Source organism: Microcaecilia unicolor, chromosome 10 (genome assembly GCF_901765095.1).
Source record: "Microcaecilia unicolor chromosome 10, aMicUni1.1, whole genome shotgun sequence".
NCBI lineage: Eukaryota > Metazoa > Chordata > Amphibia > Gymnophiona > Siphonopidae > Microcaecilia > Microcaecilia unicolor.
Window position 1 is genome coordinate 151,612,189 of NC_044040.1, and position 26,375 is coordinate 151,638,563.

At 41.9% G+C, this 26,375-nt stretch overlaps 1 protein-coding gene across 1 annotated transcript in view; it reads left to right on the forward strand.

Moving 5' to 3' along the window:
- The first annotated feature begins 4,437 nt into the window (after nucleotides 1-4,437).
- The window catches only part of LOC115479066 (claudin-15-like), a 67,454-nt gene continuing 45,516 nt past the window's right edge, over nucleotides 4,438-26,375 (forward strand). The window contains exon 1 of the mRNA XM_030216794.1: nucleotides 4,438-4,590. Coding sequence (XP_030072654.1) covers nucleotides 4,551-4,590 — 40 coding nt within the window. The 5' untranslated portion in view covers nucleotides 4,438-4,550. The remainder of the gene's footprint in view (nucleotides 4,591-26,375) is intronic.

Below are 26,375 nucleotides of genomic sequence, written 5' to 3' on the forward strand. Positions count from 1 at the left end.
TGCAGTAAGCATGCATTAGTGCTTACCGCAGCTTAGTAAAAGGGTCCCTTTGTGATAGAGGGGGGAACAAGTGTTATTCATCAATTGGATAAATCAGTTATATTTTTATTGGTGTTTTCAAAGTATACAAACAACAATCCAGTATTGATGTCATTGATCACGACATCTTACTAGAAAAACTTAACAGTTTGGTATTACAAGAGCCGTTCTGAACTGGATATCTGTATTTCTAAGGAATCAACTCTAGAGGGTGAAATGGAATGGTACAGTCTCAGATTCCTGGCAGGCTTGTTGTGGGTCCCCCAGGTTTCACCACTATTTCCACTAATCTTTAATATCTGCATTCAGTGGGTAAAGAAATGATATAGATCCAGGGATTCAAACTAAATATCAATAAAACTCATTTCATGGGATGGGGATAGAGACTGTATGAAACCAGACATGGGACCTTTAGTCAGTGGGTTGGTTCCTCCATTGAACTCTTCAATCCAGAGTCTTGGTGTCATCATAGACTCATCTTTCTATGAAACAGCAAATGGGTAAGTTTGTGCTGAGTATCCAGGGTCCCTCCGAGTTCCAGGGCCCCCCTCCTCCCTCCCTGCCTTCGAGTTCCAGGCCCCCTCCTTCCGAATTTTAAAAGTCATCTTACGGCAGCAGCTTCTCTAAGCTATATAGGTGACATATGAGGTCTGCCACCTTCACATCATGCAGGCAAGTGACAGGGTGATCCTCATGTTCACCAGCCACCCAGCTATCTATATGCCTAATAATTGAATCAACTACAATGGCTGTCCTAACCCTTCCTTCCTGGGCAGAAGTTCCTGGAGACATATCATCAGTGCGGAAGGATATTGCATCCCCTGGTAGGCTGGTCTTGGCTACAGGATTACTTCCAACTTCAGCAGGGTGGTGCTTTCCTTTCAGGAGACATCCCTCCTCCAAGGCATCAGAGGGGCTGACAGACTGGGGGTGGGATTTCTCTACAATATCCCTGTAGGCCTCCTCTATGTACTTCTCTTTCACCTTCAGTTCCTTCAAGTCTGCTACTCTAGCCTCAAGAGAACGGACTCATTCTTTGAGAGTTAGAAGCTCTTTGCATCGAGTACACACATATAGCCTCTCACCAACTGGGAGACAGTCATATATGTGACACTCAATGCAAAAGACTGGATTGCACCCCTCTCTCTGCTGGAGTACTGTCTGCATCTTAGTTTTGTAGAAGTACTATGGATATTAGATGAATATAAAGAACCTTATGATTATATGGTATAATATGTAATTTATTTGGTGTTTTCTTCCTTCTCAGAAACCAATTCAATGTAATTAAAATTCTAATGAAAATTCTCCTCTTGTTATCCTAATTAGAATAATTGACTATAAGTGAAAAGATGTGCTAGGGGTGAGTGGGAGTAGGGAGGAGTGGTGGGAATGAAGATTGAACTAGGCCTTGCTATGCCTTCTAGAGGCTATCTGTTAATGCTGTGTGGCAGAAGTTCAAGTTCTAAAGCTACAGGGGAAAAGGGTATGGGAGACTAGTAATAAAGTTTGCTTTTTTAAAAATTCTGTCTTATCAATAACCTATAATTCTTGTTTTAAACCCCCATCTTTAAGTTATCAAAGCACAGAGCAAAATAAAGTTCACTTACCCAGAGAAATGTCCTCTTCGCTCAAACTTCTCATTCTCCTGCTTTCCTTATCTCTGATTCCCATTTCCTCTCCTTTCTTACACTTTTTCTTACCTCCTGCATCTCATCCTTGATTTTCCTTCCTCTATCCCAACCCATCTCTCTGCTGTTTTCCTGAAGCCCCTTCTCCATCTCTTGCTCAGAGATCCCCTCTCTCTCACCTCACTCTCTCTCTCTCAATCTCCCCTCCCTTCCCCAGTCTCCCAGATCCCTTCTCCTATACCTATTCTCTACAGAGATGTACATTTGTTTGAAATGACACAATGTCAAGCACATTTCCCACATCATTTTATGTCATTTATGGACCAGAACAGAAAAAAAAAACATTTTAAAGGTTTTTCCTCAGTCCGAAACACTGCACACTCTTCAGAAACAATGTGCACTCTTGGTAAAGACTGAGCACTCTTTGCAAAGAGTACTTATTGTTTCCCAGTAGTGTTTGGAGTTTTTTGCTATGTCAGAAAGAGCATGCACACTGTTGAAAAGTCAATATTCTTTGTGAAAGAGTGCGCACTTTTTCTTATATTATCCACGAAATAAAAATTTTAAAAAATTCCTAATTCAAAATGGCATGGGTTCTAGACAAAACAACTTTTGGGCTGTACGTTCCTAATTTTGTATCCCCTTCTCCTTTCCAGTATCAATCACTAAGGGGCCCTTTTGCTAAAGGGTGGTAGGGCTACTGCACGGGTAGTGCACAGGAAAACAGCAATACCGCCGGGCGTACACAGGCCCCCGGTAGTAATACTGAGATCAGCATGCTCTGTTTCCCACATCCAGAAAATAATTTTTATTTTCTAGCACGGGGGGTGTGCCCAGTAGCAATGGGCAGTACATGGCCATTGCCGTACACCACAGGATTACCATGTGAGTAACGTGTGAGCCAATACCACCTTCTAAATAGGAGGCAGTGAGGGCTCAGGCAGAAGATGGCTGTGCACCAATGTTTTTATTAGCACACAGCCATTCACTGCCTTCATTGAAAACAAGGGGTTTTACGGCTGCAGTATAAAGTGGCCAGAGTACACGGGAAACCCACATGCTAAATACTGCCAGCCACTTTTTAGCATGGCTTAGTAAATTGATCCCTAAGATCCCTACCTCTCCTTCCCCCAGAAAAAAATGTTTAGGAGTTCTTATACTAAGCTGCATTATGTGCTAATGCGTGCCCAATGGAGCTTAAAATAGCATACTACGGGACATGCGCAGGTGTCCTATAGTAACTGCCAAATGTGGACACACTAATCATGCACTAAATTTTTAAAGGGGCATGTCTGTGGGCAGAAAGTGGGCATTTGTACACTAATCAGTTAGCACAGCTACATTACCACACACTAACTGGTAAGTACATGGATAGCATGTCAGCCCTTACCACCTACTACATGTGGTAAATGTTTTAATGGCTACATGCTGATGTCAATAGCACTTGGCCATTAATACATAAAATAAGAAAAGGCCATTTTTATGACTATGGTAAAAATGGCCTTAGTGCATAGAAAAAAAAACACATAAAGGCCACTGTACTGCAGCTTAGTAAAAGGGGAAAGGGAAATGGGACTTGATATACTGCCTTTCTGAGGTTTTTGCAACTACATTCAAAGCAGTTTATATATATTCAGGTACTTTTTTTGTACCAGGAGCAATGGAGGGTTAAGTGACTTGCCCAGAGTCACAAGGAGCTCCAGTGGGAATTGAACTCAGTTCCCCGGGATCAAAGTCCACTGTACTAACCACTAGGCTACTCCTCCACATAGTCCACAATAAATTATCCAGGACACAACAAATGTTAGAAAATAATTTTATTTTTCTAAAGCATAAATTTACATTATTTAATATATAAGTGTATGCATATCTCTCTATATAAAAAGCAACACCAACGTTCTATGAAGCCTCCAGCCGGAAGTGTGAAGGGGGCAAGATATCCGGTTTCCCTATGAGTGTCTGCCCCGCCCTCTCTGTAACACAGTCAGTGAAGGAAAACAGCAGAGCACGAAATCAAATCACTGGCTCTGTAACAGTGAAGGACTCAGAGGGGGAGGGGAGAGAGGCCAGAGGGCAGGGACACACACACTCCCATATGCACACAGAAGAAAACATTGCTAGCCCCCGTTTCATTTGCATCAGAAACGGGGCTTTTTTACTAGCATGACATAATTGCTGCAGAATATTAGAAACTTTGCCACAGAAATTGTCAATTCTAACCACAGAATCTACCTTTCAGCTGCCATAAGAATTGGGGGGTGGAGAACGGTGATTATCTTGTAGAGAATACAGCTATTAGACAGCTGCCACTCTTCTGGCCTTTTCTTAACAGCCTTTGTAAGTCACAGGCAAGCCAACAAATCTTAATTTCATAGGGCATATTGATTTTAATGACCACTACATCTAAAGGATTCCAAAATTACAGCTCTGTGAATTCAACATTATTTCTGATGTTTATCGTACTAATAATGGTTTTGATCTTCAGTAAACTATAATTAATGTTTAAACAGAAACTATTCCCAATTTGCAGAAACTGTGTTATCTCGTTTGACCTTAAGATTATTTATTGTACTATTTTACTGCAAGTTCTATGACCCATGATTCATTACCAGAAACCTTTGTCATATGATATGAACCAGTTAAACTACCCACAGCAAGCTCCGTTTTAACAACCCACCAATCAATATGCTGTAAAATATTAATTCACTTAGCCAGTTTCGTCAACTAATGCAACAACCTTCCAAAGTTTTAGTGCATTAAGGATCATCATTTCATTAAACATGCATTGCTAATGTTTTCACTCCATTCAGATCTAGAGGGTATAAAAGACAAACAACTAAAGCTGAGTCCTTTACCAGTTTCGTTGTGTACAGCCAAATATTCATGATGACTTCTCCAGGTTTCATAACATTTATTCTTAGAGGTAAGTGTTACTGGATAGGGCTTTACAGCATTCTGAAACAATTATGAAAGTTCTCAGTCATATGATATTTAAAAGAACTATCAAGCCAACCTAAGAAATAGAAATAAAAGGCCTGATATTGAAAAGGATTTAACTGGGCAAGAGAAGCTCCTACTCAGTTAAATCACACCAAGTGCCTCAGATGTGGATACTGTATTCAGCAGCACTTAACTAGGCAGTGCCACTGTATCACCTATGATCTCTAGGCCCAGCCAGGGTAGTCCTGGGACAGGGTCAGGGTGGTCCTTGAAGTTATGCAGGCAGCAGCAATATTCAGTGCCTGTCAGGGGTGAGCTGAAAGTGATGTGGGTCCCTGGGCACAAAGGGTCATGGACCCCTAACCACCTAAAAAAAATGATTAAAATAGATAGAAGCTATGGGGGGAGTTGACTCCCTACTGCTGTGGGCCCTCAGTTGCTACCCTATTGCCTCAATGGTCAGTTCGCCCTTGGTGCCAGCACCCGCATAGCTAACCAGGCAAGTAGGATCACTTAATTTTGCACTAAATATTGGCTGTACCCACATAACTTCCAGATATCATCTCTGATCTGGATAGTCAATATCAATGCCCAGACATGGTCTGGCATTGAACATACGGGTCTAACTTAGCCGGCAATGGTTAGTGTTTAGAAAAATGCTCACTGCCGCTAGCTGAATATCAACTCAGAAATGAATAGCTGGAAATGGATATCCATGTTGATACTTCACAAAGGCTGGAAAAACAAATGATGCTAATCATAAAGCAAATATATAAGATTAAGTATTCCTTTAGCAGACTTAAGATTGCTTAGGATCTGAACCAACTGAATCAGATTAGGCCATAAGGCGACAATTTCCAAACTAATGTAGATGGCTGCAAAGTCCGCAGCTGATTTTACCCATGGACTTTGCACCAGTTCATAAGCACATAAGCACCGCCATACTGGGAAAAGACTAAGGGTCCATCAAGCCCAGCATCCCGTCTCCAACAGCGGCCAATCCAGCCTTCAAGAACCCCTTCAGGAATCTGTCCAAACCCACCTTAAACTCCGTAAGGCCAGCTACTGTCACTACATTCTCCGGCAACGAGTTCCAGAGTCTAACTACACGCTGAGTAAAGAAAAACTTTCTCCTATTTGTTTTAAATCTACCATATTCTAGCTTCATCTTGTGTCCCCTGGTTCTATTATTGTTTGAAAGTGTAAACAAACGCTTCACATCTGTCCAATCTACTCCGCTCATTATCTTGTAGACTTCTATCATATCGCCCCTTAGCCGCCTTTTCTCCAGGCTAAAGAGTCCTAGCCATCTTAACCTCTCCTCATAGGGTAGTTGTCCCATCCCTTTTATCGTTTTCGTCGCCCTTCTCTGCACCTTCTCCAATTCCTTTATATCTTTTTTGAGATGCGGCGACCAGAATTGGACACAATATTCGAGGTGCGGTCGCACATGCATATTGTACTTTTCCTTTGAAAATTGCATGGGAAAAACATACCTTCAGAAACATGCACTGCTTTTTCAGTGGGTACTTTTCTCTTTTAGAACAAAGTGCAAAGGGGACTTTTACAAAGCTGCAGTAGGGCTACCACGCCTGTAGCATGCACCAAATCGACACTACCGCCTGGTTAGCGCACCCACCTGGCGGTAATTTCGAAGTTTGCGTGTGCTGTTTCCCATGGTAGAAAATATTTTTCTATTTTCTACCAGGAGGGGTGTTCCCGGCACTAATCAGCACTAAGTCAATGGGTGGCAGTAAGGGCTCAGTCAGTAAATAGCCACAACTACTTTTAATTTTAGCACATGCCCATTTACTGCTCCCATTTTTAAAAAGCCTTTTTTTTTACCAGCCATGGTAAAACATGGCCCAGTGCGCACCAAAAACTCACCCATACTACCACAGAGCGCTTTTTACCACAGATTAGTAAAAGGACCCCTAAGTTTGGGAAAAGGCTAAAAATATGTGTTCAGATCTATCTCTGCCACATCCCCTCCCCCAGGAATGCCTCTGCTCAGTGGTTAAAAGCAGCTGGTGATTTTGCATCATTCTAACACTGAACATTGTGCATTGCACCTTTTTTCCTCCTTGCATCAGGGGCGTAGCCAGACCTTGCGGTGGGAGGGAGCCAAAGCCCAAGGTGGGGAGACACATTTTGGTCTGCCGCCCATCACTACCTCACTGCCCCACCACTCCCCACCCACTGCCGCAGCAAATACCTTGGCTGGCAAGGGTCCCCAACCCCCGCAAGCTGAAGCCTTGTCCAGCACCGCTGTCTGGTGCTGCAGCGTTGCCTGCTTTGCTCTGTCTTCCCCTCATGTCCAGCACTGGACAAAACTTCAGCTGGCAGGGGTTGGGGAACCCTGCCAGCAAAATCAGGGGCCCAGGCCACCGTGGCCCCACATAGCTACACCACTGCCCTGCATTGATCTACTGTATGTTCAAGTATCACTTGAAGGTAGTAAACCAGCGCTACACAAAAGTTGTCATCTATAGGTGATAAATCTTGGAGTTATTATATCCAAGGGGAGATAAAATTCTATCTAATTGCTGCACCCAATTTTGATTTAAGTAACATTTAAAAGAACTGGAACTTGGTCACTATGGTCTCTTCAGAAAAGGGCAAAAAGAAGAAAACCAAAAAGTCCCACAAAACACAACAGCAAAAAAACAAAAAGACAGCGGGAATGACCAAACAGAACAAAGCAGGTGATCAAATATCACCTAGAGCGGAGGCCCTGAGTGGATCGGAGTGGACCTGGGTGTCACCCCGGAGAAGGCTGTAAGGATATGCAGATGAGCTGCAAGTCCTCCACAGCACCTGAAAGGCAGCCGGTGGTAGAGCTGGGCACCTCTCAGCTGAGGAAAGGTTTACCAGGGGTTAGGCCGAAGCCAGCATTCCTCCCCCTGAGGGTCGCCTGATCCTAGCCAAAAAGCACCTGGAAACTCTGTGCACTTGGAGCAAAGGCCCTGGGAAGATCGGGGTGGAACTGGAGTCACCCCGGATACAGCTGTGAGGAAATGCAGAAGGGCTGCAAGTCCTCCACAGCACCTGGTGGGAGCGCTGGGCACCTAGAGCGGAGGCCCTGAGTGGATCGGAGTGGACCTGGGTGTCACCCCGGAGAAGGCTGTAAGGATATGCAGATGAGCTGCAAGTCCTCCACAGCACCTGAAAGGCAGCCGGTGGTAGAGCTGGGCACCTCTCAGCTGAGGAAAGGCTTACCAGGGGTTAGGCCGAAGCCAACATTCCTCCCCCTAAGGGTCGCCTAAGCCCCTACGTCTTGCCCCATCCTTGGCCACCTTTAAATCTAGACTGAAAGCCCACCTCTTTAACATTGCTTTTGACTAGTAACCACTTGTAACCACTCACCTCCACCTACCCTCCTCTCTTCCTTCCCGTTCACATTAATTGATTTGATTTGCTTACTTTATTTATTTTTTGTCTATTAGATTGTAAGCTCTTTGAGCAGGAACTGTCTTTCTTCTATGTTTGTGCAGCGCTGCGTATGCCTTGTAGCGCTATAGAAATGCTAAATAGTAGTAGTAGTAGTAGTAGTAATGTCCTTTATTGTCAATTCTAGCATGTGAGTTGATATGGACTTGACATCGCCTGCATCAGAAGTCCATAAAAACTGTATTTTACAACTTACTAATATGGACTTATCCTTCTGCAAACAAAACAGAACAATAAGGGAACAATGTCTCAAGGTATATTAATAAGTTGCAAAACACAGTTGTTATGGACTCCTGATGCAGGCAATAGAGATGAAACACAACTCACTTGATTAGGATTGACAATAAAGGACATTGTGATATTGGATCACCTGATTTGTTCTGTTCAGTCATTCCCCTGTTTCATGGGTTTTTGCTCTATGGAAAAGGAAACAGCAGGAAGCAAAAAAAAAAAAAAAAAATTAAATAAAAGGCATTAGAAACAATCATCAAACAAGATAAAGAAGAAACAAGTGAGAGCCAAAAAACGTGGAATCCAAAGAATTCAATTTATTGTAAATGGATCATACAATCAATAATCAATCTTTCCTCAGTGTGCATATATGACATGACATGAGCCATGTTTTGGCAATAACGCCTACATCAGGAGTCCTAATGAACTAAAACAACAAAATATCTAAAGTGCATTAGAAAACAAAATAAATAAATAATATAATCAAGCAAATCCGATAAAACATATAAAAATAAACAATAAATACTAAAATTAATACATTAAAATATAAAAAAAATACATGTGCTAAAAATAAATAAACTAATAAACTAAATAAATTCCAGAACACACCACTTCAAGTGGGGTGTAGACCTGGGAGAGGCATGGGTGGGTCAAGGGTGTGTCAGGCAGTTACACGCACAGGTTATATAATACTAGCATTTATATGCCTAACTGCCTGCAGTTAGGCACAAGCATTTAAGCCAGACATCGACCACACCTCAAATATTGTGTCTGGTCACCGCATCTCAAAAAAGATATAGTGGAATTAGAAAAAGTACGGAGAAGGACGACAAAAATGGTAAAAGGGATGGGAAGATTTCCCTATGAGGAAAGGCTGAAGCGGCTAGGGCTCTTCAGCTTGGAGAAAAGATGGCTGACAGGAGATATGATAGAAGTCTATAAAATAATGAATGGAGTGGAACGGGTAACCATGAATCACTTTTTTACTCTTTACAAAAATACTAGGACTAGGGGGCGTGCCATGAAGATACAAAGTAGTAAATTTAAAACGAATCGGAGAAATGTTTCTTTATTCAACATGTAATTAAACTCTAGAAACTCGTTGCCAGAGAATGTAGTAAAAACAGTTAACTTAGTGGGGTTTAAAAAGGTTTGAATGGCTTCCTAAAGGAAAAGTCCATAGATCAATATTAAAATGGACTTGGGGAAAATCCACTGCTTATGTTTAGGATAAGCAGCATAAAATGTATTGTACTTTTTGGGGGATCTTGCCAGGTACTTGTGACCTGGATTGGCCACTGTTAGAAACAAGATGCTGGGCTTGATGGACCTTCGGTCTGTCCCAGTATGTCGATACTTATGTACTGATGTAATAAGAAAGAGTGGGGAAACTAAACCATTAAAAATAAAAAATCTTTTCCCATACACCATGACTATCACACACACAAAAAAAACCCATGTGTGCTTATCAGTGGAGAAAAAGACCTCAGTGATATAGTAATAAACAGCAGGGCTCCCCCTCAAATTGGTATATCCCACTTTCACATCACAAGTCTAAAAAGACTCCACTTTACCTTTCTAAATAACAGTGACAAGTGGTAATAAATGTCCAAAGCGACCTCACAAAATTCCAAGTTCAAAGTACAAACATATATTCATAGTTCCAAACTTAAGTTCAAAGTATTAGTTTAAAAATTTCAGTACTCTTCAATGACCACTTATCAACAAAGTACTTATCTGAAAGAAGGTTGAATAAATGTAGTGTAGGAAGTGCATGGCAAAACAGCACTCCCTCATGGCACTGGCACACCACGGTGCCCTATGGTAATTCTGTGTTTGGCGCAGAGCATTCCCCATGCCAGAAAATATTTTTCTATTTTCTAACATGGGGTGTGGGGAGTAGGTGTGCTCAGTGGTAATCAGCCATCGGCGTACCCTGTCCGATTACCGCCAGGAGAGCGTGTGAACCCTTACCACCTTCTAAATAGGAGGCAGTAAAGGAACAGGCATTAAATTGCCAATCATCAATATTTTTATTAGTACACTAGTAAAAAAGGCCCGTTTCTGACACGAATGAAACGGGTGCTAGCAAGGTTTTCCTCGAAGTGTGTTTGTTTGAGAGAGTGTATGTGAGAGTGACTGTGTGTGAGAGAGAGAGTGAATGTGTGTGTGTGTGTGAGAGAGAGTGAGTGAGTCTGGGTGCGAGTGTGTCTGTGAGAGAGAGAGTGTTTGTGTGTAAGAATGAGAGTGTGTGCAAGTGCGTATGTGAGACAGTGTGAGAGAGAGAGAGTGTGTTTCACACAGATACAGTGTGTGACTCTCTGTGAGACTGAGTGTATGAGACCAAGAGAGTGTGTGAGTGACTGTGTGACACATAGAGAGTGAATGTGATACAGTGTGAGACATAGAATGTGTGAGAGACAGTGTGTGAAGTGAGAGAAAGACATTGACTGTGAGAGAGAGAGAGAGAGAGAGAGAGAGAGTGTGTGAGAGAGAGAGTGTGTGTGTGACAAAGATACCTTCTCCCCCCTCTGGTGTCAGGCCCCCCCTCTCTCTCTGGTGTCTGAGCGTTACTGTGCAGGACGCTGAGCTCTGGCTGTGCTTCAAGGAACTGACCAATCCTATTTAATAGAATGCACCTCCAACATTCTGAAGCCAAGATACCTCATATGGTTGGTCACTTCTGCTTGTGACAAACCGGAAGTATATGATGTCAATTCAGGAGATGGATACAGAGAGCAGGAATGCCTCAGCCATGCAGTCAGCTTCAGAATATTGGAGGTGCGTTTTATTATATAGGATGGTACTAATATTTTTATTATGCAGGTACTGGCACTACGATTTCCATTTAAAATAATGAAAATACCTGCTGCGGTAAAAGTGACCTTGGAGCCCAGTAATTTTCACATTCCCACATTACCGCAGGTCACTTTTTACCGCAGCTTATTAAAAGGACCCCAAAGTTTGTAATCTAAGGCTGAGGATAGGTAAAGAATGTAGAAATCTAATGAATATGCACATCTTAAATATTGACTCACCAATATTGCTCAAGTGGAAGCACTTGCGATTGTAGAAACTATTTTGAGAAGCAGGACTTCTACCTGTCGAATTCCCGATCACTTCATCCTCATGTTAGCCACTATTGCCTTAACAATTTTTTTTTCTTTTTAACATAGGTTTTTTCATCAGTTAAAAGGCACTGCCATGGGTGATCCCCATGGCTCCTGATATAGCTAATTTAGGGGCCCTTTTAATAAACCGCATAAGCGCCTCACGCGCGCCAATGCATGCCAATTCTGAGTTATCGCCCAACTCTTGTAGTAATTTCAATATTTGGCGGGTGCCCATTACGCGCGTCTGAAAATATTTTTTAATTTTCTGCACGTGTCAACTACGCACACCAAGTAGCATTTGACACACGTAGGTCATTACTGCCCAGTTACCACGTGAGACTTTACCACTAGGTCAATGGCTGGCAGTAAGGTCTCAGACCCAAAATGGATGCAAGGCAATTTTCATTTTGCCGCATGTCCATTTTAGGCAAAAAAAATTTTACAGCATTTTTGCAGATGCACTGAAAAATGAATCTGCGCGCGCCCAAAACACGCATCTACACTACCGCAGGCCATTGTTCAGCGCGCCTTAGTAAAAGGACCCCTTAAATATTGCACTCTTTGAGAGTACTTTCTAAGAGATCACCCTTTCAATGATAAAATTAGATTTTATAAACGTTACATGATGATCATTTTTACTCTGGAGAGGGGATGTAGTCCTTTTAGAGAATTCATTGCTGGTTAAATACCCAATGATCCCAGCCATCAATTTACAATGCATTTGATCATCAAAGAGACAAAGTTTCACCACTATTATCTAAAGAAAACCAACAGATAGAAATACTTTTCTATACTACAGCAGCTTTCATCTGAAAATTTTGAAAAGAAACCTTCTGTATTGTCAATTCTTGTGCCTTCGATGCATTTGTTTATGATCCAACAGTGATAAGCCAACACCAGAGATTGTTTGTACACTATGGTTTTCACATTTGCCCAACAAAATTAAAAACATTATCTGCAAACATCTAGGAAGCCCATGATTGTTTTAGGGATAAACACCTTATAGCGCCGCGTGCTGGAAAATTTCCGGCACGAGTAGTGAACGCACATAAAAAATTAATCGGGAAATTTCTGACACGATTTATTTTACCTGTGTGTCTTCTATGTATTTTTTCACTGGTAGACTGAATCCCCAATGTCCCATTATTTTCTGAATTGAATGGCCTTCTATCTCCAGACCCCCAAATGCTGTTTAGAAGAAAGGTAAATAAAATATGCTTTTATCTTTCTAGGAAAGAAGGGGTAGCAATTAACGTGCACCATGAGAGTGGTAACCCATGTTATAATCTATTTTACAACGTAGGAGGGCCTTAGCCTATACCTGTATTAGCACAAAAGGATAGGAACAACAGATTCATGAGCATAGATGGATAATAAAGGAGAACATTTATGAGAGCCCTTAAGGGGTTCACTAAGAGGCATGCCCCTTGGCTATTAACACCAGAAAGCCTAGCGGTAGTCTCATAGTACGAGCTGCTAGGAGTTAAGCTGCCATATAAGAGCTAGGGGTCACTAGTGCCATTTGAACTCAGTGCAGAAGAAACAGGAGTGATTGGTGATCACTCCTGGCCCTACCCGGGATTTGCCAGGTATGCCAAAAGCCTATACTGAGGTGAGAAAGAGAAGGAGGAAGAGTGGGAAAGGATTGTGGGGAGGGATTTGGAGTTGAAGGGCCATCAGGGGTCTGAGTTAGGGGAGAATCAGATTTCAGGAGCCATCAGTGTGATTAGCAAAAGGGGGCTTTCAGGGGAAATTACAGCTACATAATTGCAAGGTTCCATGTTAGGAGCCACCGACCAAGAAAGGGATCTAGGTGTCGTAGTTGATGATACGTTGAAACCTTCTGCTCAGTGTGCTGCGGCAGCTAAGAAAACAAATAGAGTGTTAGTTATTATTAGGAAAGGAATGGAAAACAAAAATGTGGACTTTATAATGCCTTTGTATTGGTCCATGGTGCGACCGCACCTCAAATATTGTGATCAATTCTGGTCACCGCATCTCAAAAAAGATATAATGGAATTAGAAAAGGTGCAGAGAAGGGCGACGAAAATGATAAAGGGGATGGGACAACTTCCCTATGAAGAAAGGCTAAAGCGGCTAGGGCTCTTCAGCTTGGAGAAAAGATGTCTGAGGGGAGATATGATAGAGGTCTATAAAATAATGAGTGGAGTGGAAAGGGTTGACGTGAAACATCTGTTTACGCTTTCCAAAAATACTAGGACTAGGGGGCATGCGATGAAGCTACAAAGTAGTAAATTTAAAACGAATCTGAGAAAGTTTTTCTTCACTCAACGTGTAATTCAATTCTGGAATTCATTGACAGAAAATGTGGTAAAGGCAGTTAGCTTAGCAGAGTTTATAAAAGGTTTGGACGGCTTCCTATAGGAAAAGTCCATAGACCATTATTAAATTGGACTTGGGAAAAATCCACTACATATTCAATCATTTTGAAGTTGGCTCCTATGGCTGTGACACAAAATCTTACTGTATAAAATTAACAGCCACTATTGAAAAAAAAAAAGATTGTGATAGGATGCAAAGTACTGTACATTAAAAAAAATGCACATATGCAAGTAGGCTATAAACAGATAACTACAATTAAAAAAACAAACAATGATCTAATATTATATTAATGAGTTTCATAAAGGATATATGAAAGGAAATTTTCAGGAAGCAGAGAAATTTATTGCCCCTTAGATTTTAAATGTGACTTGTCACAAACAGCAGTAACTTCAGCTAGCCTATATAAATATATCCTGTATATGATAACAGTAGTGGCAGACAAAATAGAGAGGACACAAGATTATAATGGAAATATTGACTACCTTTAATAGTACTGTACATTAGGATAACTATAGGTTTGAAGAGAATTTATGACATGTCAATTCATTAACTGTAGCTATGTTACTCAAACTAACCAGAGCAACACAGTATGTTACTTTTTTAATGTTGATGTTGTGAAATGTTCTACAAACCTCCCCCAATAACTGACATGCACTCAAACCTTATCGCTTTCTGGACTCTAAGCAAAGAGCAAAGGTCCAACAGCTTCAGTTAGCACTGAACCCCTACCAGAGAAAGTTTTCTTTGAAGGATAATATATTATTTTTTTTTTTTATTTAACGCTACTATTTCAGGAATACCACCAGTATTTATAACCATGTGTGGAAATAACTGGATTTCTCCTTAGTGTAGCTGGGTGTTATCATTGGAGCCATGTTGTCAAACAACCACTGGAAAGACTCTTCATTGAAGGAAATGTGATCACAACCTCTAGTTTGTATGAAAATTTGTGGAAAAGCTGCGCTTCAGATAGCACTGGAATCTCCAGCTGCAAGGCTTTCACTTCACTGCTGTCATTACCTGTATATCTGGTAACCTTATTTGCTGTGGAGAGTAGGCAAAAAACATCAAATTAGCAAAAAAGATAACATCATAAGACCATGTACACCAGTAAACCATGATTTTTTTTTTCCTTATGAAGTACAGCTATATTTACTAGCATGCCCTACCCTTCCCCTACCCACCCCATTTCTTTTTTTTTTTTAATTGAAAAGTTTTTTTTTTATTAAAATTCTGTAATGCCATACAAACAGAGCTGAAAAAACTGTTACTCATACCGAAGCTAATACACTTAGAGGGGCATTTTCGAATGGGGATGACCATCTCTAAGGGCGCCCATCTCTAAGGATGGTGCCGCGAAGGGGCGGAGCAACATGTATTATTGAAACAAGATGGACATCCATCTTTCGTTTTGATTATACGGTCGGGGACGCCAAAATCTTGACATTTGGTCGACCTTAGAGATGGTCGTCCTTAGGTCATCTTTCAGATGGTCGTCCTCGTTTTCGGCGATAATGGAAACCAAAGACGTCCATCTCAAAAACGTCTAAATCCAAGCCTTTGGTCATGGGAGGAGCCAGCATTTGTAGTACACTGGACCCCCTCACATGCCAGGACACCAGCCGGGCACCGTAGGGGGTACTGTAGTGGACTTCAGAAATTGCTCCCAGGTGCATAGCTCCCTTTCCTTGGGTGCTGAGCCCCCCAACCCCCCCCCCCCAGGTCCACCTGCCTGAAGTACACTGCACCCACTACAACTGCTCCAGGGACCTGTATACTTCTGCGATGGACCTGAGTATGGCATTTGAGGCTGGCATAGAGGCTGGCAAAAAAGTATTTTTAAACTTGTTTTTTATGGTGGGAGGGGGTTAGTGACCACTGGGGGAGTAAGGAGAGGTGATCCCCGATTCACTCCGGTGGTCATCTGGTGAGTTCGGGCACCTTTTTGAGGCTTGGTCGTGATATATTTGCTGTAATCTATCAGGGGTGTAATACCACCAGTACAACATCTTAAAACCATTTTCTACCATAGTCTGAGCTAAAGATGGTTTGAACAAGAATCTATACCCCCTCGACCAAGTTTCACTCGGGTGGGTGTTCTGTAGTGCTACCTCCCATCTTTCATTATAATATAATTGGGGGTTAGTGTAGAATAGTAGAGCTAGATATAACAAGATACACTTCCTTTACCCCCCTCCCCCCCATACCGTAGGGCCTTCTCTAATGCTGTTTCAGTTAGGCCCAGTCCCTCCGTGCTCGTCTGTGGATATAGTTTCTTAGGCAGTTATAGTAAAAGAGGTCACTTTCAACTAACCCATATTCCTCTTGGAGTTCTTCAAAGTTAAGTATCCTCCTATTAGCCTACACCTGTCCCAGAGTATACAGGCCCACCCGGGCCCACCGTTCATATACCGGTTCTGAGGAGCCCAAAGGAAAACCCAGGGCCCACCGGATAGCTGTCTGCAGGTAGTATTTCCGATCTGGAAGAATTGTTTCCATATATGGTACCAGCTAGCAAGTGGCTCACCCCAATGGGACTCTCTGCATTATAGCCAATAAATCACTCCCCAGTAGCCATATAACATCTCCAAGGATCGGGTCCCCAGCCTTGGCTCGGTCCCAGTAGGCCACTTGATAGTACAGATAAAATTAGGAACTCCCATGCCCCCACCCCTATCATGTGTCTGGTACATCATGGCCCGACACACCCAAGGTAGGCGCTTCTGCCAGATGTAGGCAAACATTTTGCGGTTAAGTTGAGAAAAAAAACTGAGGAATTGGAATTGGGAGAGCCAGAAATAGATATAATAATTTAGGGAGCAACATCATTTTGATTGCATGAATACGCCCTGTCCACGATATTGTCAATCCCTCCCACCTATCAAGCTCCGCAAAAAGTTCTGCTGTCTTCTTAGGGTAGTTAGCTGAGAATAAGCCCTCCACAGTGGGTGTTATGTTTATCCACAAGTACTTAATAGATTTAGTGGCCAGACACATGGGAAGGCAGCTTTTAACTGAGGAATTTCCTGTGAGGGAACTGTGATATTAAGGATTTCCGATTTGGTAATGTTGATCTTAAACCCTGATAATTGCCCATATTGTATAATAGTTTCCATGGCCTGTTGTACAGAGGACTCCGGGCGGGACAAGGTCAGGAGCACATCATCTATTTTATGTTCCCTTCATCCGCTGACCAGGCCCCTAATCCCAGGGTTCCCGCTAATCAAGCTAACAAGCGGTTCGATAGACAAAGTAAATAGTAGTGAAGAAACTGCACAGCCCTGTCTGGTTCCCCTATGGAGCTCCAAGGGCTTAGTGTATGTACCATTTATTTTTAAAGTTGCTAACGGGCTTGCATACAGAAATTTAAGCCACACCATGTACCGCCCCCCCTATCCCCACATGCTTCAGGACTGCGAACAAGAATAACCAGTTCACCCAGCCGAATGCTTTTTCAGCATCAATTGAGAGTAACAGCGCTGGTGTCCTATCATCTCTTGCTTGATGAATTATGTGTAGCAAGCATCTAATGCTATCATGAGTCTGGGTGACCCGTAATAAACCCTGGTCCTTGTGTATCAACCTAGGCAGTACCATCTGAAGTCTACGTGCTAGGATCTTTGTAAAGATTTATAGTCTGTATTAAGAGGGAAATTGGTCTATAGGAGCCACACTGCTGGGGATCTTTCCCCGGCTTCAACAGGCAAGATAACCACTGCCAGTCTCCAGGAGTGGGGCAGTTCCTGTACAGTATCAAAGAAGGCAAATACTCTCAGCAATATGGGAGCCAATCTCTTAACAAACAGTTTATAAAACCTAGTAGGAAAGCCATCTGGGCCAGGGGTCTTATTGTGGGGAAGGTCTGAAATCGCCCATTCAATATCATCTATTGTTATGGGTGCAGATAGCAATGCCATCTCTCCATTCGTTAGCTGTGAAAGACTGACCTCCTGGAGGTAAGCTTCTATGGACAGATGGAGAGGAGTTACTTCACGTGAATAGAGCTCTGTATAGTACTTATAGAAAGCCTCCTGAATTTGCTCCGATTGGCTATACTGTATCCCGAGGTGTTTTTAGTGGTAAAGATATGGTTGCATTGGGCTTGTTTCTTTAATTTACAAGCTAATAACCTACTAGCTTTGTCACCAAATTCAAAGTGCTCTGCTGTACCCGTTGCAATTGAGTGGAAATCTCAGCCATTTGAAACTCATTAAGCTTTAATCTGAGCTGATGCAATGTTTCCACTCCCTGAGATCAGAGGGATCTGCTTTGTGCAGCTTCTCCAACTGTGCTATATTACCTCTAAGATCTTGTTCTTGAACTGCCCGAGTTTTGGTAAGATGGGCTTGTAATGCTATCAGGTGTCCGCGAAGGACTGCTTTTAAGCCTTCCCATAAAATAGGTGGTTGTATCTCTCCTATGTCATTGAATTCTAAATATTCAACAATGTATTTTTCCACGGTAGAAATGTTCTGCGGGTCTTGTAATAGTGACTCATTAAGCCACCAGTATCTGGGGCCCTTAGGTATACTTATTGTTCCCAGAGTCAGTACCACCGGGGAGTGATCAGACCATGTGCGGGGTTCAATAGTTACAGCGTGCAGATTACGTGCTGTAGCCCTGTCTCCCAGCCAGAGGTCTATCCTGGAGTATGTATTATACTTTGGGAAGAAATATGTGTAATCCCTCTGTTGACCATGATTTCCACGCCAAAGGTCAACCAACCCCAGCGCGCCAAAAAGCTTTTAAATATGGTTCTATCCCACTTAGCATAATATACCTGCATCATTGAATTGTCTAGTGGCAGGTCTATTGTAAGATTGAGGTCACCCCCTGTTACTAATTGTCCCTGTGCATGGCGTTATAACACCCTCTCCACATCTGCTATAAAGGAGCCTTGCCCTTCATTAGGTGTATAAATTGACAACATGGTATATTGAATGTTATATAAGGATGCTGTAACTATGAGATATCTGCCTTCTTTATCAGATACAGTATTATGTATGTGCCATAGGAGAGCAGCTGAAAAAGCTGTAAGAACCCCTTTTGTTTTTTGATTAGTTGTGTTGGAGGCAAATACAACAGTGGGAAACCGCTTATGATTAACTAATTTTTCATGCTGTTGTTTCAAATGGGTCTCCTGAATGAATATCACATCTGCCTTCAGGCGCAACATTTCTTTAAACATTAATTTGCGTTTCATAGGCAAGTAAAGACCAAGGACATTCAAAGTAACACACTTGAACATATTCACAAGCCCCCTATCATTCAGCAAGCCTAGTCAGCCACCACCAGATGCCATGTAATTTCCCCCAACCCCTCCAATGCCCAACCCCTAGCCCCCTCCCAATACCAACCGTAACATGTCAGTTTACCAAGTCGTGACATGTCTACTAGAGAAGGAAGTGAGTCCCCGATCCATCTACCAATCAAATATAGTTGAACCTCCACATTCACCAAGATTTGACGCTTGTCAGCATTCGGTTATTCTATGTAGTAGAGCACAGTTTCTAGAGCTGTTAGTCTCAACTTGGGCCTGATGGCATTGTAACTTGTCTTCCAGAGATCTGTCTCCTAAGGCGGCCCTTCCCTTGAGATACCCGATGCCATTTCGGCCTGCCTTGCTTCTTACTACCAGGTTGCTGATGCTTCCCTGGTGGGTCAACTCGATCACCAGTATATAAAATTCTTGTGCTCCTTCCAGCGAGGCCACTCTACGTTGTTTGCCCACTTTGTAGAACACTAGAGCAAAAGGATGCTGCCATTTATACTGAATCCCCTCCTCTCTCAATCGGTAGGTTAATGGGTGTAGCTCCCTCCACCGTTTGAGGGTGGTAGCTGAAAGGTCATGGTAGATCTCTATGGGGTAACTGTCCCACAGTATAGGGTTAGCCACCCTTGCTTTGTGCATCACAGCTTCCTTCAATTTAAATTCAGCAAAGCACACCACAATATCTTTAGGTACATTTGGTTTTCTCGTCCCCAAGGCTCGGTGAGCACGTTCAATCCGAATGGATGCAGGTGCACAGGGATTATCAGGGTCAGAGAGCAAGTGGGCCACCAGGCGCTGCACAACTTCTTCGCAGTCCGAATATTCAGATAACTCCGGCAGCCCACGAACCCAAATGTTGGAGCGACGACTCCGGTTTTCTAAATCTTCCACCTTATCTAGTAGGTCCCTGGTTTCATTTTTTTGGTCCTGTAGCTGCTGTTCAAGCATGGTTAGAGACTGCGTGTTCTTCCAGGCCCACTTCCATTTCAGCCACGTGATTACCCAGCTCCGCTATTTCTCCTCGGAGGTCTGCCCCCAGCGTTGCCAAATCTTGGCGCATTGCCTTTAAATCTGACCTGATTTCTTGGAGCCAACTGCATAGAGTGGTCGAAGTTTCATGCTGTGGTAATGGCACCTCCCCGTTCACACTGGGCACCGCCAACTCCGGCGAGAGCTGTTGACTTTTCTCATCTCGGTCGCCATGTTCCTCGGTGTGGTAGCTGGAGACATCACCTTCTGCTGAAATGTGTACTCTTATAAATCAAGTGTTTTTGCTTGCAATGCAGTCACAACCTATGCAGCGCTCAGGGCCCTCCAATCGAGAGTGTGTCCTGCGTGATATACCATGGAGGAAAGCTGTCAATTAAGCTAATTCTTGGCAGTAGCTTGGGAGCTCCATTTTCAAGCTGCCATTCGGGTCTGTGATGTCACTTCCTCCCCCCACCCACCCCATTCTGATCTCCAAATATTAGATACCTATGGATCTCAGGATTATTTTTAAACACTTAACTTTTGTTTTTAAGATTTTGCAAAGGCTTGGCCTGAAATACCTTGCTCAGTATGTAGCCCAGCATTATCCTATTAGACCCTTCAAATGCCAATTTGATCTCTATTTGGAGATTCCATCTAAAGGAGCCCAGGCTAGAAATAACAACTTAAAACAGAGATTTAGGAAGCTGATAAAAATATTTTTAAGGGGTTATTAGGAGACGGTAGTTAATCCTACTGGCATGAGCCAAGCTGGGAATTTGTGACAGATATAGGAATGTTACAGTTGTCTTTATTTTAATTATATTATATGTTTTATTAAAGTTAGAGAAAATTATTTTGTGCTTAGTTTAAGATTATTTTTGATTGTGTTAGGATTTATGTTATATTTAATTTAGGACTCTTTTATTGTAACTATCTGCTATTTTTTGTTCTATGCTTTTATTGTACACCACACAGTTTTGTAGGGCAATGTGTTCATATTATGATTTTGTTGATTTATTTTTTTATTATTTCTCATGTTTTTAAATTGTAGTCTGCCCAGTTTTCTGATTGGATATGGTGAAGAATATAAATACTACTAAATAGGGACAAGCTGAACCCACTAAAGTCACCCTACATTCATTAATATACACCTGAACTCCAGTATATTTAAAGTTTACAAAATATCTTTATTGAAGAAATGTGCTATTAACAATCAGCACTTATCCTAACTAAAATCCACAATACACCCATTCATACACCAATCACTTTCAGTACCTGACTAAAGTATCCATCAATACAAACTCATTTAAATATACATAAACCATTATCATTCGCAATTGCTTCAATGTTATAATCCTTTGTATTGCTGTTATACTTTCCAAGATCTAATTTAGTCTCTTGTCCCGGCGTTCCACTCGGGCGCTGTATTCAAACTAAGTTGTACTGATTTCACCTTCAATCCACTTGATTATAATCACTTGTATAATCCACCTCTGCAAATGTAATGCCTTTAAATCCCTTATACAGGTACACGGTGAGAGGCAACAATTCCACTGTTCCACTGTTCATCGTAAGTTGTTCCTCATACGCATGCCGGTTCCCCAATGCTGGACCGCATTTCGTTCACTTCATCAGGAGGAACCACCACCTCATTTTCCTCATCTAAAACAACACAAACCCATTAACACCCCCCTATTGCTAAATCCTTGCATTTTAATAAATCACAATATAAACCCAATCTCACACTTACTTTCTCAAGTTTTAACCAGCTGCACGCCGGGCTGGGACACTCCAAAGCATGGGCCAACGACCGCTATGCTGAAACTGACTGGAGAAGCCAAGGATGACATCTTTAAATAGCTATGTTACCTACTCCACCCAAACTTTTTAAAGAAACACTGCCTCAAACCCACTCTACCTCCAGATTAAGGCCAGCAGGAGCTACCGTCCCCCATGTATATATATACCGTTGTTCAATAGATAATAAACGGGAACTAATATTGCCCCCCCCCCTACTGCTACTTAAAGGAATCTGTGTCAAAACCACACATCGAAGTTGATCTATAGTATGGTTAAATGCATTCCAATGAGCAACAAGCGGATTAACCATCATATTGAGCCGTAAATTACTAACATGCTCTGCTAACCTATTTTTCAACTGTCTTTTAGTGTGCCCTATGTAGTAAAGACCACAAGGGCATATTATTCAATATACTACCTGTGCACTAGTGCAACAGGTCTTTTGCTGTAAGTTGAATACCTTATCAGTATAAGGGATAGGAATGGTGCCATTTTCCAAAGAATATTGGCAGTACACACACATCCCACAAGGGGAGTGTCTGCCGCCCTCACTATTCCTAGTAGTGGATCTCTTCAATAATTCGCCCACATTTGCTTGACGTCTATATGCCACCTTCGGGCATTCCCTGAACTCAGGGTGGACCGAAAGCACGTGCCAATATCTGTGTATAATGGCACAGATGGCAGATGCCTTCTGTGAAAATGGAATGACACATGCCAAGGCTTTTTGAAGAGATCTTGGCTTGGGCAAAACAACCACTTACGGTGAGCATGTAGGGTCCTCGTATAAGCTTTCTTGAGGATCCCCATGGGGTAACCCCGGGCTCTAAACCTGTCAATCATAATGCTAGCTTGTTTCTTAAATTCCATAGTAGACGAACACAGCCGCCATAAGCGTAATAACTGACTGACCGGTACCTCTCTCTTTAAGCCATGATGATGAAAGCTTTGATAGTGAAGTAGGGTATTACGGTCGGTCGGTTTACGGAAGATGGTAGTAGAAAATTCCCCTTCAGCTGTCCTAATGATTTTAATATCCAGGAATTCCAATTCATGTTAAACTATTCTAGCAGTGAACTTGATATTAGAGTCCATGCTATTTAAATACCCCAAGAAGGCCCGCAACTCAGCTATGGGGCCCTGCCAAAATAACACCACATCGTCAATGTATCTCTTCCACAAGACCATATACCTATGCCAATGAGAAGTATACACATGCTTCCTCTCGAACTGGGTCATATAGAGGCATGCTAATGAGGGCGCTACAGTCACCCCCATAGCCACCCCTTGGAGCTGCATGTAAAATTGTTCCCCAAATTCAAAATAATTATGACATATGACAAACGTCAAAAGTTGTTTTAACGCCACAATTTTAGATTCTGGCATGTGCATTTTCTCAAATTGGTCTATACCTGTATAGCCTTGTCCTGAGGATATTTGTGGTAAAGGGCAACGACGTCCATTAAAAAAAAAAAAGTCCAAATGAAAAACATACAAGATCAAGCCATTGGAATGTATGGGGGGACCAACATTCTTAGTAGACTAGCCACAAAGACATCCCAGCAGAGCAGTGGGGCACCCTGGAGGGCACTGCAGTGGACTTCACCTAAAGGCTCCCAGGTACACATCTGACTGTTACCCCCTTATATTGTACGATGAGCCCTCCAAAACCCACCAATAATCTACTATACCCAACTGAACACCACTACAATAGCCCTTATGGCTGCAGGTATCACCTCTATGTGGGTACAGTAAGTTTTTGGTGAATTTTGGACAACTCACACTTTCCACCACAAGTGTAACAGAGTAGGATATGGGCCTGGGTTCCCTTCTCTACAGTACACTGCACCGAACACTAGGCTACACCAGGGACCTGCTTTCTGCTCTGACAGGACTGTCTATAACATCTGAGGCTTTCATAGCGGCTGGTATGTACTGTTTCTTTCACATTTGGGGGTGGGGGGTGGGAAGGGGTCAGTGACCACTGGGGGAGTAAGGGGGTATTACCTTATTATTCCAGAGGTCATCTGGTCATTTAGGGCACCTTTTTCTGACTTAGTCATGATAAAAAAGGGTCTAGACCAAAATGATTAAATTGTAGCCCTGGAATTTCAGTTTTATTCCATTATGGTAGAAAAATGACCAAGAGTTAGGCATGCCCTAATCCCCCCCCCCCCCCCCCCCCCCCCCAACACGCCCCTGACATGCCCCCTTGTGATTTGGATGCACAGCAGACGAACTGCATAGATAAAACAGTGATTTTAGCGTTTTGGCAAACAAAATGTCCAAATACTGCTTTATGCCACTTTTTAAACATTTTTCTTTTTCAAAAATGAACCCCATAGTAACATATGGAACTTTGTAACTGCTAAGTGCTTTGATAATGAGCCCCATAGAGAAGGAGAGAAAAGGTTTCATGAGCCAAGCCCACAGTCTGAAAACACTGGGGGGTGAATATATTTGTCATTTTGATCCAGTTTTCCACTGGTGATGTTCTTGTGAAAGAAACTGAGGTATTTTTACTGACCTATTTGCACCAGTTTTCACAATGGATCTAAGGTTTAATAAATCTGCTGTCTCTTCTACATCACTTTTTAGGGCATGATAAACAGAAGGTTTCTGTCATTTGAATATGTATTTTGTTAACAGCAATCCTAAGAACTGTACACGCTACTAAAAAGAAGTAAAAGAAAAATGAAACAGATACAACCATTAACCTTGGTTACTTTACCATGGTAGCTCTTCAGTCTGAATCATTTGATTTAAGCTTGAAAGGTTTTTGCTTTGACAAATAATTTTCAACCATGAAGCATATAATTGCACAGTAAAGAATGGTACCTTTCAGCATTAAACCTTACTCTTCATTCCTTACAAACACAGAATTAAAAACTGCCTCTCTTAAACAGTATATTTACATTTTTTCATGGTAAAAGCTGGAAAGAAAGAGCTCTGTTTTCTATGTCACATCTATGTCACCCTGCATTTCACAAGCTCAAATCCTGGCATGATTGATGCAGCTATTGATTCTTTCCAAGTAGTTGAAATAAGTCTTAATTGTATTTAACAATAACTATGTTTTATGTCAGCAATGTGTTTTATACAAACTGTAAGTAGAACGCATCAATGGAATATAAGTTGACTCAGAAGAATGGCCTTCGTCTTTGCCACAAGCCAACAACCCTTTCATAGCTGTATCATAGAAAAAAAATACTCTTTTTCTGACCATTATTGCCTAAACAGTGTTCTTCCTTCTGTAGTTTATTTACATATATGCTTTAATGTAATTATTGCATTAATGTTTTATCTCCTATAGAGGTAGAAAATTAGAGTCTGTATGTGTCTGACACCTTTTTAGTGGTTCAAGGCAACATACATTCAGGTATAGCAGGTACTTCCCTGTCCTTGGAGACATTATGATCTCAGGAGGTCATTTTAGAAGGCCTGTGCAGCATTTGTGCATGTAAATAATAGGTTTATATGTATAAATGATGCAAGGCATCTTAGCCACTACTTACATGAGTATGCCCATGGCATTCACAGCATTAAAAAAAAAGGTATGATCTGGATGGGCCTGAAAGGATGCAAGTAATTTTTTATTTTGGAAGGAAAATATACGTATACTTGATGTATTTATAGGAGCCCTACCCATTCTGGTGTCTAATTTGGGAAGCATATGTAGTACATCTCACCACAGAAAAGCCAGAAAAGGCCAGTATCTTTTTTCAAGAGATATGCACTGATAAACCATATATTTATTCAGGGGCCCTTTTACTAACACTTGATAATGCATTGTAACGCAGGCGTTTCCTGTGCACTAAGCCCAGATTTAATGCATCAGTGTTTAGGGCTTTTTTAAATATATGATTTAGGCAGGACATGCACTAAATTTTCCATTAGCATGCAGGACATGCAAAAAGATTAGTGTGGAGGCACTTAGCTGCCTCCTATTTAGGAAGTGCTAAGTGCTCCCATGTTAAGTCTGCGTTATCCAATCAACGTGTGCTAATATGAACATGTTAGCTGGATAACACTTCCATGCCCATTCCCCAGCCATAACATGCCCCCTTCTAAAAATATATTTTTAAAAATAATGCACAATTTGTGCATGCAAATTGGAAAAATGCCACAAATGCTTTATCCCGCTATTTACTAAGCCACGCTAGCGGCTGCAGCGCGGTAATGCCAACACAGCCCATTTACAGTGAATGGGCTGTGTTGGCATTAGCACACGGCAGCCATTAGAGTGACTTAGTAAACAGAGGGGTTAATATGTTTCCTGGTAAGTCTTTTTCATGCCTTAATCCCCGGGTTCTATATAGCATATTCTGATTTGCACACGCAACTTCGTTAGTTAACAAGCCAATCAGTGCCAATAATTGCCAATTAACAAGCAACTATTGACATTAATTAGAATTTACATGCACAACTGTCTAAGGGTATTCTATAACTGTGATGCACTTAAATTCTAAGTTGCATAATTGAAATGGCTATAGGCATGGAATGGGTGGATCATGGGGATTTCTAAAATCCATGCGTGTTGTTATAGACTACACCCAGTCCATGCTTAATTTAGGCATCAGCATTTAT